The sequence below is a fragment of the Pecten maximus genome, chromosome 6, assembly GCF_902652985.1.
Source record: "Pecten maximus chromosome 6, xPecMax1.1, whole genome shotgun sequence".
Taxonomy (NCBI): domain Eukaryota; kingdom Metazoa; phylum Mollusca; class Bivalvia; order Pectinida; family Pectinidae; genus Pecten; species Pecten maximus.
The window spans coordinates 4,958,536-4,973,678 of record NC_047020.1 but is presented as its reverse complement, the minus strand read 5'-3'; the positions used below and the strand labels follow the sequence as shown (position 1 = coordinate 4,973,678).

General features: G+C 35.0%; 1 protein-coding gene across 2 annotated transcripts in view; it reads right to left on the bottom strand.

The window, feature by feature from the left end:
• Positions 1-4,842: 4,842 nt before the first annotated feature.
• The window catches only part of LOC117328800 (glycine receptor subunit alpha-3-like), a 49,034-nt gene continuing 38,733 nt past the window's right edge, over positions 4,843-15,143 (bottom strand). For both annotated transcript variants that reach the window (XM_033886356.1, XM_033886355.1), the window contains 6 exons: positions 13,023-13,090; positions 11,567-11,793; positions 9,145-9,227; positions 7,493-7,627; positions 6,902-7,266; positions 4,843-6,442 (listed from right to left, as the gene is read on the bottom strand). In XM_033886356.1, the coding sequence (XP_033742247.1) occupies positions 6,263-6,442; positions 6,902-7,266; positions 7,493-7,627; positions 9,145-9,227; positions 11,567-11,793; positions 13,023-13,090 (1,058 nt within the window). In that variant the 3' untranslated portion in view covers positions 4,843-6,262. The remainder of the gene's footprint in view (positions 6,443-6,901; positions 7,267-7,492; positions 7,628-9,144; positions 9,228-11,566; positions 11,794-13,022; positions 13,091-15,143) is intronic.

Here is a 15,143-nt window from a genome sequence, read left to right as displayed (position 1 = left end):
CGTTCGTTTATTGTATGTAAAGCTGTTGGCCTATTTGATAATACATGCTTAACTGTATTATATTTCTATCGATATGACGAGGAACCATGCAATTCAATATGTACAATGTTCATAAACTGATAGCAAGGTTCATCTTCGAACGTGCATTTACTAACCTTGATTAAATATGTCCACTAAAGGCCAACACTGTTTAAGTTAATGCAAGTACACGTACAATGTATGTATTCATATCAATAGGTTTTGATCTGATGATCAGAAATGATATGATACAAATCTAAGGACATTTTAACCAGATATAGTACACACGACGTTACAGTTATTGGCCGTGTGATACAAATCTAACGGCATTTTAACCAGCTATTGCACATACGACGTTACAGTTATTGGCCGTGTGATACAAATCTAAGGGCATTTTAACCACACGACGTGTCACGTATTGGCCGTGTGATACGATTGAATTACCGTTGATTACTTATGTCTTTGACGTGTGAAGTTTCATCTCCTGGGATTGATTGTGTGAACATCCGGATCTAATCACTTGCCGGTACATCAATTACACACCTTAACTTAAGGACAGTCTTGTTGAATGAAGATCGATTGCCAAGAACCGAAATAATTCCTTTAAAGAAAAAGTATGTCTCAGAGATCAGCTGTCAGTAGAATGGCGTTCGATCTGTACTTGGGTCTATTCTTCATCGAATTGAATTTATAATGAATTAAATAATGCACGAATTTCATTACACAGTATGCAAGACGCTTAATTGAAGGTCGCAAATAGAGGTATGAAAACACCATATAAGCACAGTATAACGAAGCTCTAGGTCACCTATAGAGACCAACCAACCAATTGTTTTCCCATAGACTTTAGTGTTAACGTTTTGGAGTATTTCATTCAAATTCTTGAATTCAATATGACAATTATGGTTTATAACAAAAGTTTAGGGTCTGATATAACACCTAATCAAAAAAAAAAGTTGGGTCCTTCAGCTCAAATTTTCTCCAGGGTAGCCATTTTGAAAATAGGTGAATTTCGCAGTAAAATTTCTCAAAAATCTTAAATGTTTACCTGTTTATTATTATTACCTGAACTTTTGGGGAAAAAATCAACCGGATTTACGAAATTTATATCAACATTTCTTATTGATAGTTACCTATCAGGCTACATATCTATTTTCTCACTTCATAAGATACTGGCCAATCAGTGGCTGCCAGACATTTTATCCTTGGCTCAACGTTCTATACACAGGGGCTGTTTCAAAAATATATTTTTTTATTTGGTTGGTTGTTCCCTATAAGCGTGATCACTATTGAAAGCGATAATATACAGTTATTGACATTGGATGAGGATAATACCGGGATTTATTAACGCTATAAGTAATATTATCACCGAGGTCGAAAATAACTTTATTGTATGGCTTAGTTATAATTCTTATATGTGTGATGTGTTTTATGTTGATTGCTTTAATCTGTGACATGGAAATCATGGTTTCCCTGTTGATTTAAACATTATTGTTGATATCATGCACGTTAGTGAGCGATGAACATTGCATTTTGTCAACATCTGTAAGGCATATCTTTACAAATCTGAAAAGGTGGACAATCAGTCATATTACAACCCCTTTTAATATTTTTCTTGATCCTTGATCATTATATTTTTAAGAGAATGGGATGGTTTAGTAAACTGTGTAATAAGTTGATAATATAAGCTTTTACGAATACGTTGTAGTAATATATAAATGGGCCCATTTTTATTTTTTCTGAAATCCATTCTGGTATTTGAACAGTATGGCTCCTAGTGTCACTGAAGAGTCCAAAAAGGTACCATTATCAAATCTATATAAACACATCTCCTACTCAATTAATACTTAGGTATGCTATTCTGTTGCCTGTCTTCTATCCCTTTTGTTTATGCTCGTGTTTTTCTACTATTTATTAAATCTGTCCAAATAATCAAATGTTCAATACTATGTAAGCTGGGTATTACTTGTTAAATCAGCCAACATTAGATATATATGTTTTATATAGTTATATATTTGTGGTCCAGAACAACATATTTTTTAACAATCACACCACAGTGCTGCAGTTGCGCTTGTGATGCAATTACCCGTAAAGCTCGACACTAATTGTAAGGCATATGATTTCTATCTATTCATAGTCAATACTAAACACCGCCCACAGTACTAGCATGTTGATACAACCCATTACAATATTAAATTTCAAAAATACGGCAACAGATTTTAAATTCATCACGTTGTAAAAACATTATCAAAATAAATCGTTGCCCCCGAGTTTGTGTGTTACATTTCATCACATTATTGTAATAAAACACATTCAGATTATATCATCGTCGATCTCTAGAGGTTCCAAACAACTCCATTGTTTAACCTGACGTGAGAAATCTCCTTAATTAAACACTAGTAATCATTACAGAAACACAGCGAATCATGATTGATCACGAGAAAATTCCAACGAAGGCGCTATGGCTGTACAGTGTGATTGTTCATCACAACGTGTATAGCATGACTTTTGGGTTCAATTTATATATATGAAATGAGTTTTTATCATTTTTATTTACAATTGGTAATTTATCGCGTTTAAAAGAATTTTGATTACAAGAAATATCGCGAGGTTTATTTAGTTTAAGACTACAGATTTTGCATTTTTTAAGTGGGATATATTCTAAACGAATTTATTTCGAGATGAAATATTTCCCGATTTTACTATTATAGGCTCTTCGAGGCGACATATTTTTTCGCGAAATTATGAATAATTTCAGTTTTCCATTGTATGCATATATAGTTTACAAATTGTCAGCATTAAATAATCACAAAGTTAATTAGTTATTAACGAATATTTGTTGGTTGACAGCAGATCCTCCTAAAACTATTCTACCTAGACGAACTTGTATAGCATGAAATAATGGTAGCATTGGGTCAGTAGTGACATTCCAATCCTATTTAGATAGGCGATAATTTTGGATTGCATTGTATTTCTTTTGATTTCCCAGAATGGTAATGCGATGACGAAAATAATACCATTTAGTGTATTTTTATATCTTAAATTAGATGTCTGTTCGCACTCGTTGATGTCAATTTGCTGATGGGGATCACATTTTATGGGGAAACCAATCCGCAATAAATACATCGTTTAAGACGCGTGGTGGAAATAGTAAAAAAAAAGGTTTTATTATCAATGTGTACATAAAACATCAGAATGATGAGAACTTTTGTATAGATTAGACATTACCATTTCTACTGTATCACGACGGGAACATCTTCTGGTAGGTAATTTGGGGGTGATGGTTGGATCTTCTTCACAGTGGTATTAAAACATGTGTAAAGTAAAAGAGAGGGTGGACAGTTTTCTCATTGGCCACGATAAAAGAGATTAATTATTTAACGTCATGTTTTATTGCGTCATCGGCCAAGATAAAACATCAATGATTTACCTTTTAGTCATGTTCTATTGTGTCATCGGCCACGACAAAATATAGCTCTTCAGTGATGTCAAGGACATATTTCATCTTTTTCATCCACCTATGACTCGTCAGTGATGTTAGAGACATCTTTCATCTTTTTCATCCACCTAGGACTCGTCAGTGATGTTAAGGACATCTTTCATCTATTTCATCCACCTATGACTCGTCAGTGATGTTAGAGACATCTTTCATCTATTTCATCAGCCTATGACTAGTCAGTGATGTTAAGGACATCTTTCATCTATTTCATCCACGTATGACTCGTCAGTGATGTTAGGACATCATACATCTTTTTCATCCACCTAGGACTCGTCAGTGATGTTAAGGACATCATACATCTATTTCTACTTCCTATGACTAGTCAGTGATGTTAAGGACATCTTTCCTCTATTTCATCCACGTATGACTCGTCAGTGATGTTAGGGGCATCATACATCTATTTCCACCTCCTAGGACTCGTCAGTGATGTTAGGGGCATCATACATCTATTTCCACCTCCTAGGACTCGTCAGTGATGTTAGGGACATCATACATCTATTTCCACCTCCTAGGACTCGTCAGTGATGTTAGGGACATCTTTCCTCTATTTCATCCACGTATGACTCGTCAGTGATGTTAAGGACATCTTTCCTCTATTTCATCCACGTATGACTCGTCAGTGATGTTAAGGACATCTTTCCTCTATTTCATCCTCCTATGACTCGTCAGTGATGTTAAGGACATCATACATCTATTTCATCCACCTAGGACTCGTCAGTGATGTTAAGAACTTAAAGCGTCGATACCTAAGAGGCGACAAAAAAAACCTTTAAGTTAACAGAGTTCTCAAAATTTAAATAGGGATGTGATATGATGATTCTAAGTAATTAGAGGATAATAATTACTTTGATCTGGATATCATTCCTCTTCACATGGTATTGATTCCTCACAGAGGTTTGGTTGATTTGGAAGCAAGTTAATGTATAATTAACCTACCTAATTGCATTACACACGCTGAGTCATCTCGGTTAAATTAACGAAGGTAATCTATATCGAATCTCATCATATTGAACCAGCATTAAGTATGTATACGTACATGTAAGTATCAACATTGGTTAACTGCCATTTCCTGGTAAAATATGTCCTTGTCAAACCGCTGCTTAATTCTCAAACTGCAATTCGGGTTGCCATTTAGCCCTTTCCCTTCCCAAGCCACAAACACATTTACGATGTCCGTACTTTGATTTTGATGCGATAGGTTGCCGTTTTTTTAAAGACGGCAATGTAAATCTAGAAAATGGGTATGACATGTTTGAGTTAATGAAACACTTACCGAGTCCTCTATTAACGTTGAATAGAGTTTATTGAACGCAATGACAACATGATCAAATTGAAAAGCTTTAATAACAAACATTTGTTAATGATGTATCAAAAGTGATGGAACAAAGTAAGATTTATTAATTAAGATTCGATCATTATGCAAAAGACTTCTCTCACCTCAGTTTATGGATATATCACATCTTATTGAATAAGATATCCCTATAACAACAAGTATAATCCGAATGATACATCAAACCTATCAGGTAAACCGGAATAGGCGCTGTACATCAGGAATACTCAGGTATGTCAATGAACATACAGGTAACACTGAAGCCGCACAGTCGTATAGGCTGTCAAACAGGTGTCAATAAACAAACAGGTAACACCAAGGACCGCACAGTCGTATAGGCTGTCAAACAGGTGTCAATAAACAAACAGGTAACACCAAGGACCACACAGTCGTATAGGCTGTCAAACATGTGTCAATAAACATACAGGTAACACCAAGGATCGCACAGTCGTATAGGCTGTCAAACAGGTAAGTCAATGAACATACAGGTAACACTAAGGTCCCCAGTCGTACAGGCTGTCAAACAGATAAGTCAATAAGCATACAGATAACACCAAGGACCGCACAGTCGTATAGGTTGTCAAACAGATAAGTCAATAAACATACAGGTAACCCCAAGGACTGCGCAGTCGTATAGGCTGTCAAACAGCAAGGCAAAACATACTGGAAACGTGTGATTTACATTTATACTTTGAATGTACTGAACTCATAAATGTTACGCAACTACAAACTACAGCATCGCTTTTAAAAGATGATACTTTCTCATTTCTTATCATTACAATGGTTATAAACCATTTGGGTCCAATATATAAAAACGTGCTAAATCTCAAAAAAGGCAGTGCAAATATTAGGCAGGGAAGATGATTGTTCAGAAATTAATGAGAATCGCAAATATAACATCGAGGATAATTGTTTAGAACAAACTATGGATCACATCGCATTGATATCATCAAAGCGGATTAAATAGTCACAATAAGTTATATATTCAAAACCAGAGATCATAAATATTTGCGTACATGTCGGTATGAAGTTCTACATTAACGAACGAGAAAGCATGTTGTTCAAAAAATACTTTAAAAGTGGAAAAAGCATATCCATACTGCTTGAGAGATTCCATGAAATTTGCTAAATTGCACTGTAGCTACATGGGAAGCACCAAGACATTTTTTGTCTTCCTGCATATACATACGCATTACTACAGCAGCAACATATGAAAAGTATGAAAATATGTTCTTAAACAAATAATTCGTAGTTGTACGCATCTACGAACATAAAACAGCGTTGGATGCGTTCGTCAAATCGTTTGTCAAAGATTAAATGAATGTTTACTTAATAATCGGAATGGCACAGAAGAGTTACAAGCGTTCATATAACACTGTCCAAACACCTGGAAGCCACAGTAGGTAGTCCAACGTTTACGTAATATGTGGGTTGTTGTCGGGTGCAAACGAATAGTAAATCCAAAATACTATGTTGAAAATTATAAAAGAGGCCGGAAACAAAACGCGTGATGTCTTGTCGATGTATCTAGCTCTTCTTTTTGGATCATCACATTTCTTAAAAAATCGGAATGACTTTTTATTTGGTACACAGTCCTGAAAAGAGAAATAATTAAACTTAATAAAGAGTATATACAACGTACCTCTTATGAGCCAATTCATAAAACCTCTGTTTATGATAAAATTTTGTTTGGTTTGACCATAATGATCTTACTCCATCCTTTCTTTTATAATGTATTTATTTTCTTTCTTAAACCTGAAAACGTACTAGCATTCCAATTTTCAATCTTAAACCATTATTAGGTTCGATAAAATGTATTACGTACACTTGGCTATTAAAAAGTGCCTAGTTCAGCCATTCAGTGTATTCAAGATACACAAAGCATTATCATAACAACAGGTTCAAAGTGTTTCACTTGGAGAAGCTGGTACATTTTTTTCACTGATACTAAGAAAATATAAACTAGTCGATGTATATGTCGGAAAATGGACAACTCTGCTTGGAGATTAGAAACAAAAGAAAACATCATATACGATAATGAAATCAAAACTTACAGTATTCGCTTGAATTGTTGTTTGGAGGCCTTTCTCCTTCTTTTTTCCTCTGAATGTCACATTTGCATATGCAAATTCTATTAATGCTCCAAAAACAAAGAAAAGACACGTCGCCATCCAAACATCAATAGCCTTGACGTACGAGACACGTGGAAGCTGAGAACGTGCACCGGAACTCTGTGTAGTCATAGTGAGCACCGTGAGAACACCCAATGAAATCCTCGCTGGTGTCGAATCAATGTCAATCCAAAACGAGACCCACGAAAGAATGACGATGAGGATGCTAGGTACGAATACCTGTATTACGTAATATCCGGTGTTCCTTTTAAGTCGTACCCCAGCCTCCAAACAAGTGAAAATGCCAGCTAATTAAAAAACGGAAACAATATCATATATATTAAGAACAACAACTACGAATGAAATTAATACCGATTAACAGGATTATCATGAATTAAGCTCATGCATTATCAAACTGATATGCCCTGCTTTATCAAACTTATATTATAAAACTGTTAAAAGCTTGATGTATTTCTCTCTTTACTCTTTATCTTACATGTGCTGGCCAAACACAGTTTAAAACATATCCCTTACCTTCCCCATAGTCTTTATCACAGCGGTCGAAGTAAGGGTCAGATTCAATAAAGAACTGAGGGAGTTCAACCTCGGTTATTTCCATAGCATTCGTCTGATCCCAGTGAAAAATCAAATTTTCTGTCGTGTAGCCGTCTGTAAAATTCAATTCCTCGATACAATTGTACCCTGCAATACTGTTTTTTACTATGGTGCTGGTGAAAGTTATAATGCTTAGTGTATACTAAATCAACATCTTTATCGCATCTCAGAAGAAAATGTCTCACTTTTTATCTATTACACAGTCCTGATTTGCTCAAAAGGTTGTATTTCCTGCAGATTATTCAAACTATATATGATTTGGATCATGGTCAATCGTGTCGATGACTCAGTTAACGTGTCAATAGTTGATATGACCAACACAGAAGCTGAGCCCTTGGCACGACTGATCAGGTTACCAGGAAACTGAAACATTAGCACAATATGTAATGCTCATACAATGATTATAGTACTGAGATATTTGTATACTGTCATCATACAACTAACAATTGTATAACGATGTGTATTACATAACTATATTCTGTATTATAATGTACATTTTATATGACTTGACCATATGTAAGACGAGTCGTAGACTCAATATATTATCAAGTTTAAATAAAAGAGAATATTGAATGGTTCCTCGTTTAATATAACAAACATTTCACGAGTATGACAGAATATCGATATTTTCACGAGTGCGAAGCACGAGAAAATTTTTTCGATATATTCTGTAATGCAAGTGAAATATATGTTATATCAGACGGGAAACCATTCAATTTTGTTTTTATTGCATTTTATTTACTTAAAAACAAAAATAAAAACATTGAAAAGTTAATAGTGTCAACAAGTGCGGGAATCAGTAACATAATTCATGACGTCAACTCTTTGTGACGTTACTCCACGTCAACTTGACGGCGCCATTTTGAAAGGACTGATCAACGCAATTTAAACGTTTTCTGCTGTTATCGGAGAATAATGTGCATGAATAGCTAACGTCAAGTGAGTACTTCACCCAAAACTAGTCTGAATATTTCAGAAATACAGCAGAAATAACTAATTTATCTATCTTCGCTTCGACTGGAAAAAATCGGTAAGTTTTAATGAGGTGAATACAAGGGTTTGCTCTGATTGGTCAAAAACGAAAAACTTCTATTTTCACTGCAACATCTTATATTTTCACTGCAAAATCTTATATTTTCACTGCTCATCTTTCACTGCTCATCGCTGCAGTGAAAATATAAGTTTTATTAGTTATATAAATTTCTATATTTCACTGGCAAAAATGCAATAAAGCATATTATGGTTATTATTATTATTATTCTAATATCCGCACTAGCTATTGCGTGGACAATTCCAGCAAACATGAAAAAGTGTATTACTGAATATCTGTTAATTTACGGCCGGGAAAGGGATATTTGTAAACGAATGTGAGAATAAATAAGTTTCCATACGGTAAGTCAATAAAAAATACTAATAAACTATAGTAAAGTAAGAACGGATCATCCTATTCTGTATTGTGACAACAGAGGTAAATGATAGTGCAGCGATCAGATCAATATAAGGTTTCTTGTAGTACCACAACAAAACATTACGAACAGACAAGTATATACTGATGTATGAAGTTAACTTACAGCTCTCCATGTAGAACGGACAGAACTGCGAGTCCAGAGGATATTTCTGCAGCTCCATGTGACAACTCAATGTCATACCAATCCTGATAAAAGGTTAGATAAACACTTTATCGTCTGTATGTACAACAATGTAAGTTTTTCACATCTGAAAACGTATGGACTCAATATTAAACATAAAACAATGTTATCCCTTAATATACAGCTTGTTTACATTACAATTCAAGACGATTTGATATAAGTGGTACAGTCTAAAATGTAAGTCCGTAAATGGTTTGTTTTGGAGGTGAATGATTCTAAATAGTTCACAATCAAATGTGACATGCTAAAACGTTTATAGTTATACTGTTTTATTCTTATTATATTCCTGTTGTTTATACTATATAATTTGTTATCTATATTCCATTTTTCATGTTTATTTCTTACTCAAGAGTCAAACGTTTCTGTTCAGTTGTACAGACATAACATGAAATACCCCCCTTTTAATAGGCCAAATCGACTAAGTAACATCACGAACATACACAGATAGTTCACTGATCTTACATAAGGGAAAGAAAAGAAAAGAAAAAGAAGTTGCAGAAGGATTCATATACAGGGCAACTCTCTCACTCGCTCAGACTCGTCAAAAAACAAATACATAAGAACGAGCGATGGTCGAAAGAAAAAGGTGTTGATTCATACAGATGGTGGCTGTCCACTGACAGCTTAACATTCGGCGTAAGACACGTAAATTAAACTTAACATAACGTGTTCGCACCGATACATTCAATCACTTGAATAACATCTCCACATTTTGACTATTAAACCTGTAGAACTGTAAGTTTTGTGAATTATGTGATGAAGAATATTTTTAATTGTCCATATATTATTCAATGATTTTTAGGAGATTTTATTAAATTCTTCTTTAAGTTTTATTTTTTGCTGATTGACTGTATCATTCATTGTTCATATTGTGTCTTTGTTATTTTGTTATTATAACATTATATTGTTCACACGTTCTGATTGGCTAACAAAGTTTCACGTGATTCCCGATAAAAAGTTATATTGACTGGCTGTGCAGAAGAAGCTGGTAAAAATGCTTGTTGACTAGGTGTTTCTAAAAATAGAATAATTATGAATTGGTATTGTCCAACAGTGTCAAGTATCTTAAACTAGTGAAACATGGCAAGCAATAACTGAATGAATGGTCACTTATTGATTTTTCTAAGAATTAGTATAATGTAATTCATACCTAGCATTTTTAGTTTACTTTTGATTGTGTAGTGTTTAAAAATATAATTAGATATTTACAAATGCTTCACAATTCCGTCTTTATCATAACATTTATAGGTGTTACTTACATAACTGGATACTTTTTGGTATTGTTATGATATTATCTAGTCTAGAAATAGAACACTGCGTCAGACTAAACTATACCAAGAGATAATATGCAATGTAAGTAATAAAGCTACATTACAATGATACGATTTGAATAACAATAATACGATAACAAAGAATAATATACAGAAATATCAAAACATATCATACGAATAACAGATTATACAGGTTAATAGCAGTGTCGTAATAAGAATAAGACAATATATGCTTTAGCAACGTTTGATAGGCCACAATCACACGCACATCGAGTATATACTGTAAGTAGATATAACATCCAACACGAGTTCTTCCCCCTACGTAGGACCGACTAAGCTTGTCAATGGTGACAGTTGCTGGTATTTAAAAGTATATCATATCTGTCACTGAAATGGAATGTCATTGTCTGGTTATAAAAGAATATCACAGGGAATATTTTTAGGTATCAAACTCTTTATAAAGGACATCAAGTCCCTTCATAATACCTCCCTGTTCGTTGTATCTAGTATATTATGTATAACCTTGTAAAAATCTGTCACTGGTGTAATAATCGCCGGACGCTATAGAACACGTTAAAGGTAAAATGCTTACCTGGCGTTGTAGAATATGGTACAGGTGTTATTACTACCTGGCGCTGTAGCACACGATACATGTGTAATAACTACCTGGCGCTGTAGCACACGATACAGGTGTAATAACTACCTGACGCTGTAGCACACGATACAGGTGAAATAACTACCTGACGCTGTAGCGCACGATACAGGTGTAACAACTACCTGACTCTGAAGCACACGGTACAGGTGTAATAACTACCTGACACTGAAGAAATCGGTACAGGTGTAATAACTGCCTGACACTGTAGCACACGGTACAGGTGCAATAACTACCTGACTCTGTAGCACACGGTACAGGTGTAATAATTACCTGGCGCTGTAGAACACCGTACAAGTGCAGTAACTACCTGACACTGTAGAACACGGTACAGGTGTAATAACTACCTGACACTGTAGCACACGGTACAGGTGCAATAACTACCTGACTCTGTAGCACACGGTACAGGTGTAATAATTACCTGGCGCTGTAGAATACGGTACCGTTCTGGTACAGATGCATCAGTTTGTTAGGGACGGTGATGGAATGGACTGTAGCCTCTTTTTCGTTAGTGAAGATGGTATCAGGTACCCAGACCTTGTTGATGAGTTTCTGATCGAGCTCGAGTCTTGTAATATCAGTCATATTGGTAAACACAAGACGGGGGTCAGTCCATTTCTGACGAAGGAAGATGTCCACGGAAAAATCCTGAAATGGATGGGTATATTTGAAACTTAATTGATCAAACCTCCAACCCCAAACTTTTCAAGTGTTCGATTGTTGGGACCGTGTTACATTACTATAGAGGTCTGGGGGTTGTTTTTGTACTTTTGTTTTTGTATTATAATCGTTTTTAAAAAGAAAAGAAAAACAAAAGTTGGACATTGTTAGCAACATGTTTTAACATTTGTTACATTTGAAGAAACGTAAGATACAAAATTACAATACAGTAAATATATCTAATATTAAATGTCATAGTTTCATTTTAATTCTGAGTGTTTTAAAGCCTGATTGTTTCTTTGTATTATTTATTTCGTGATTTTCAACAGAGAGTGTTACAAAATTAAGCCAGTGTTTTACGCTGAATAGAAAAAAAACTGTATTCTTGAAGTGCACACGCAATATCCCCAATCGTAGGGATTTTTCGTTTAATTCAGGTCTCATAAATGTCGTCCTTTTAACAGGAATATTTTCTGTGCAGCGACAAATGCATCGGTCTCTTATTTTAATTGGTGTCTTGTCCCATTGACTAAGTGATATTTATTGTGATATTGGCAATAATATACAAATATGTTTATCTGTTTTAGTAAAGATCTTGAACTACAACTTGGATCTAATGTACATGAGTGGATTGTGACAAAATCGACGCGTTAACGAAGTTACCTAAGGATTGTTAGAATGGAGTGAAATATGAACAATGAGCAAATATCAGAATGGGTGTTCCGGAAGGATAAACGTCTTTGACTCGATGGACGACAACCACAATGCAATCATTGACAATATGTATGTTATGTCACGCTCTCAAAGTGAGAAGCGAGTTGTTGAGATCAGAACCACATGTACATCAACGAACAGGTATAACCTAATGATATGATAATATCGAATAATGTAATAAAACATTCCGCTATTATATTATTATGTCGAGGGCTTGTGTTCCCAGTATTAATATGACTGATAATAAGAAACAGACTATAAGAGATGCGATTATCCAGAAAAGACTTGTGGCAGTATACTTTGTAACTATGTAGTAAAGTCACCAAATGCTGCACTGACCCTTGACGAGTATAACGAGTATACATTTGTAACATGATGTCCTGTTACCAATGGAATCACATTTAGGTGTAATCAAACTGTTGGACAATGTCAGAGTGTAATGACCTCGTTACTAGATTAATGGGCCTCTATGGCCGATCTCACCGTTACAGATCAATACGTACCATGGATATCTCCCGGATGGAATGTATGCTCCGCACGAACAATTGTATAGTTACATTTGTCGCGGTGTCTAAAACACAAACATAGGCATAATGTTATCATGATGCAGCAGTTTATCCTAGTGCTTTTCACATACATTTTGTACGTCAATGTATATTATCATGATGCAGCAGTTTATCCTAGTGCTTTTCAGAGTGAAATCGAAACAGCGTTTTTAACAATTGAATATACTAGACATGAATGCCAAAATAGAGGAATGATATCTTTATGAATAACATAGTTCATCACATTTTAAGACGCAACGTCATATTTTTAAAACATGCATCTGATGTCATGGTAGGCTTCCTTGTTTACAAGTTATCACTTCTTTCATTCTGCCTACATCCACATATCATTGTCACTATATAAACTTACCAGACTGTACACAAACATCAGTTTAATATCGATATAACGTTGTCAGAGAAAATGTTTCGCTGATGTCTGATAACATGTGGACTCTATTGATTTTAAAACTTTCTCTTTTTAAATTTATCAATACGCTACAAAATGTAATTGTCAGTTGGAAAATATACAATTTTACGTGAAGCTGAAACTTAAACAATCATAACGGCTCACTCAAATCTCGTACTAAACCCGAAACTTCATTATCGTAAATAGAACCTGTCTGTTATGATTAACAGTAATGATACTGAATCGTAACAAAACAATTGATACATATGCTATCCCTCTACTGCTCTGTTAAATGTTTCTAATGACAGACATTTAAAACAACAGTAGCCTAGATCAAAGGCCTGGCTGTCCGGAAATTAGTTACAGATATATGATGTTGATTTCTGAAGATATATCACCGGCATACTTTAGAAAACGTCAACAGAAAATCGTTTGCAAAGTAAATTGTTTATTTAATGTTAATTGGAGAGGCCATGAATTCAAAAAAGGCCTATTTATATCTTCTACCAGGCGTGACTCTGAAATTGTAATAACATGAAAACTCAAATCATATCGTTACATATAAATCTGTCTGTATGATAATTAGTTCTTTTTTATGTATTATACTAGCATAGTGAAGTATGATGTTATATTATGACATTGTCGTCAAGGATGATTTGTCTCGTGGTAGTTGGAATTATCTGTAAAATGGAGGAGATCATCAACACGTGACCTACGTACGTTATCAGTCTCCTTCACACAAGAGTACGACATTTGATGAGAGCGTCACGCTAGAGTCATATTGACCGAAATAGCTTATCAATCATGGTGACCTAGCCCTGGGAATAAGAGATGCTCGAGTCCTGGAAACAACATTGTCTCCTTACAGATTGTCTATTAAGTTTCTGGGTCATATTTCAATCAGCACGAATGTTCCTGATTGTATTATCAACGTGAAAACTAGGTCAGTCTAGAAACTAAAGAATCATTCAACGTACAAATCAAGATTTCATAATTGGAACACACAAACGCCCTGTAGAATCCTAGAAAGAAATATATCCCAAAATAAGGTCAGAGCTAATTCTGGTTTCATTATAAATGTTCGTATTGTTATGATGAGTTCAAGTGATATTAATACACCTTCGATCAACCTAACGTAATGAAATGTGAGCGTCGGTATACGTTCCAATTACATTACTGTGTAACGTATATTTTGACTGTACTATCGGTCAGTTTGTCGCTGTCAAATCTCTCCCGGTATAAGCACTGTACACAAACCACGTGGGACTAGTCGATAGCCACTTATCGGTCCTAAGTCAGGGCCAGTTCGGGACATGTGTTTTTATTAGGCTCCACTGATATCGGTCTCATAGGAACCGTTAAAAAGGCCGCCACGTGGGTATGACACACTAATATCCTTGTCGGAAATACAATTTATTACTGGAACCGTAATGTGATCGTCCTCTTGACAAAGTGTTGGGGTGACGAAACACGCTCCACAAATACCTTGTCAGATACTGAAGTATCACGATCAGTTCAATAACCCCAATAATACAATCTGGAAACATTCGAGGACGTATAAGCCCCTCAGCTGATATTGTTAGATAGCCTCTTCAACCAGGATTGCCTCAGCATCATGACAGATCCATTGGTAGACATAATATTCAATATCATTAGGAAAATAAAGAAAACAA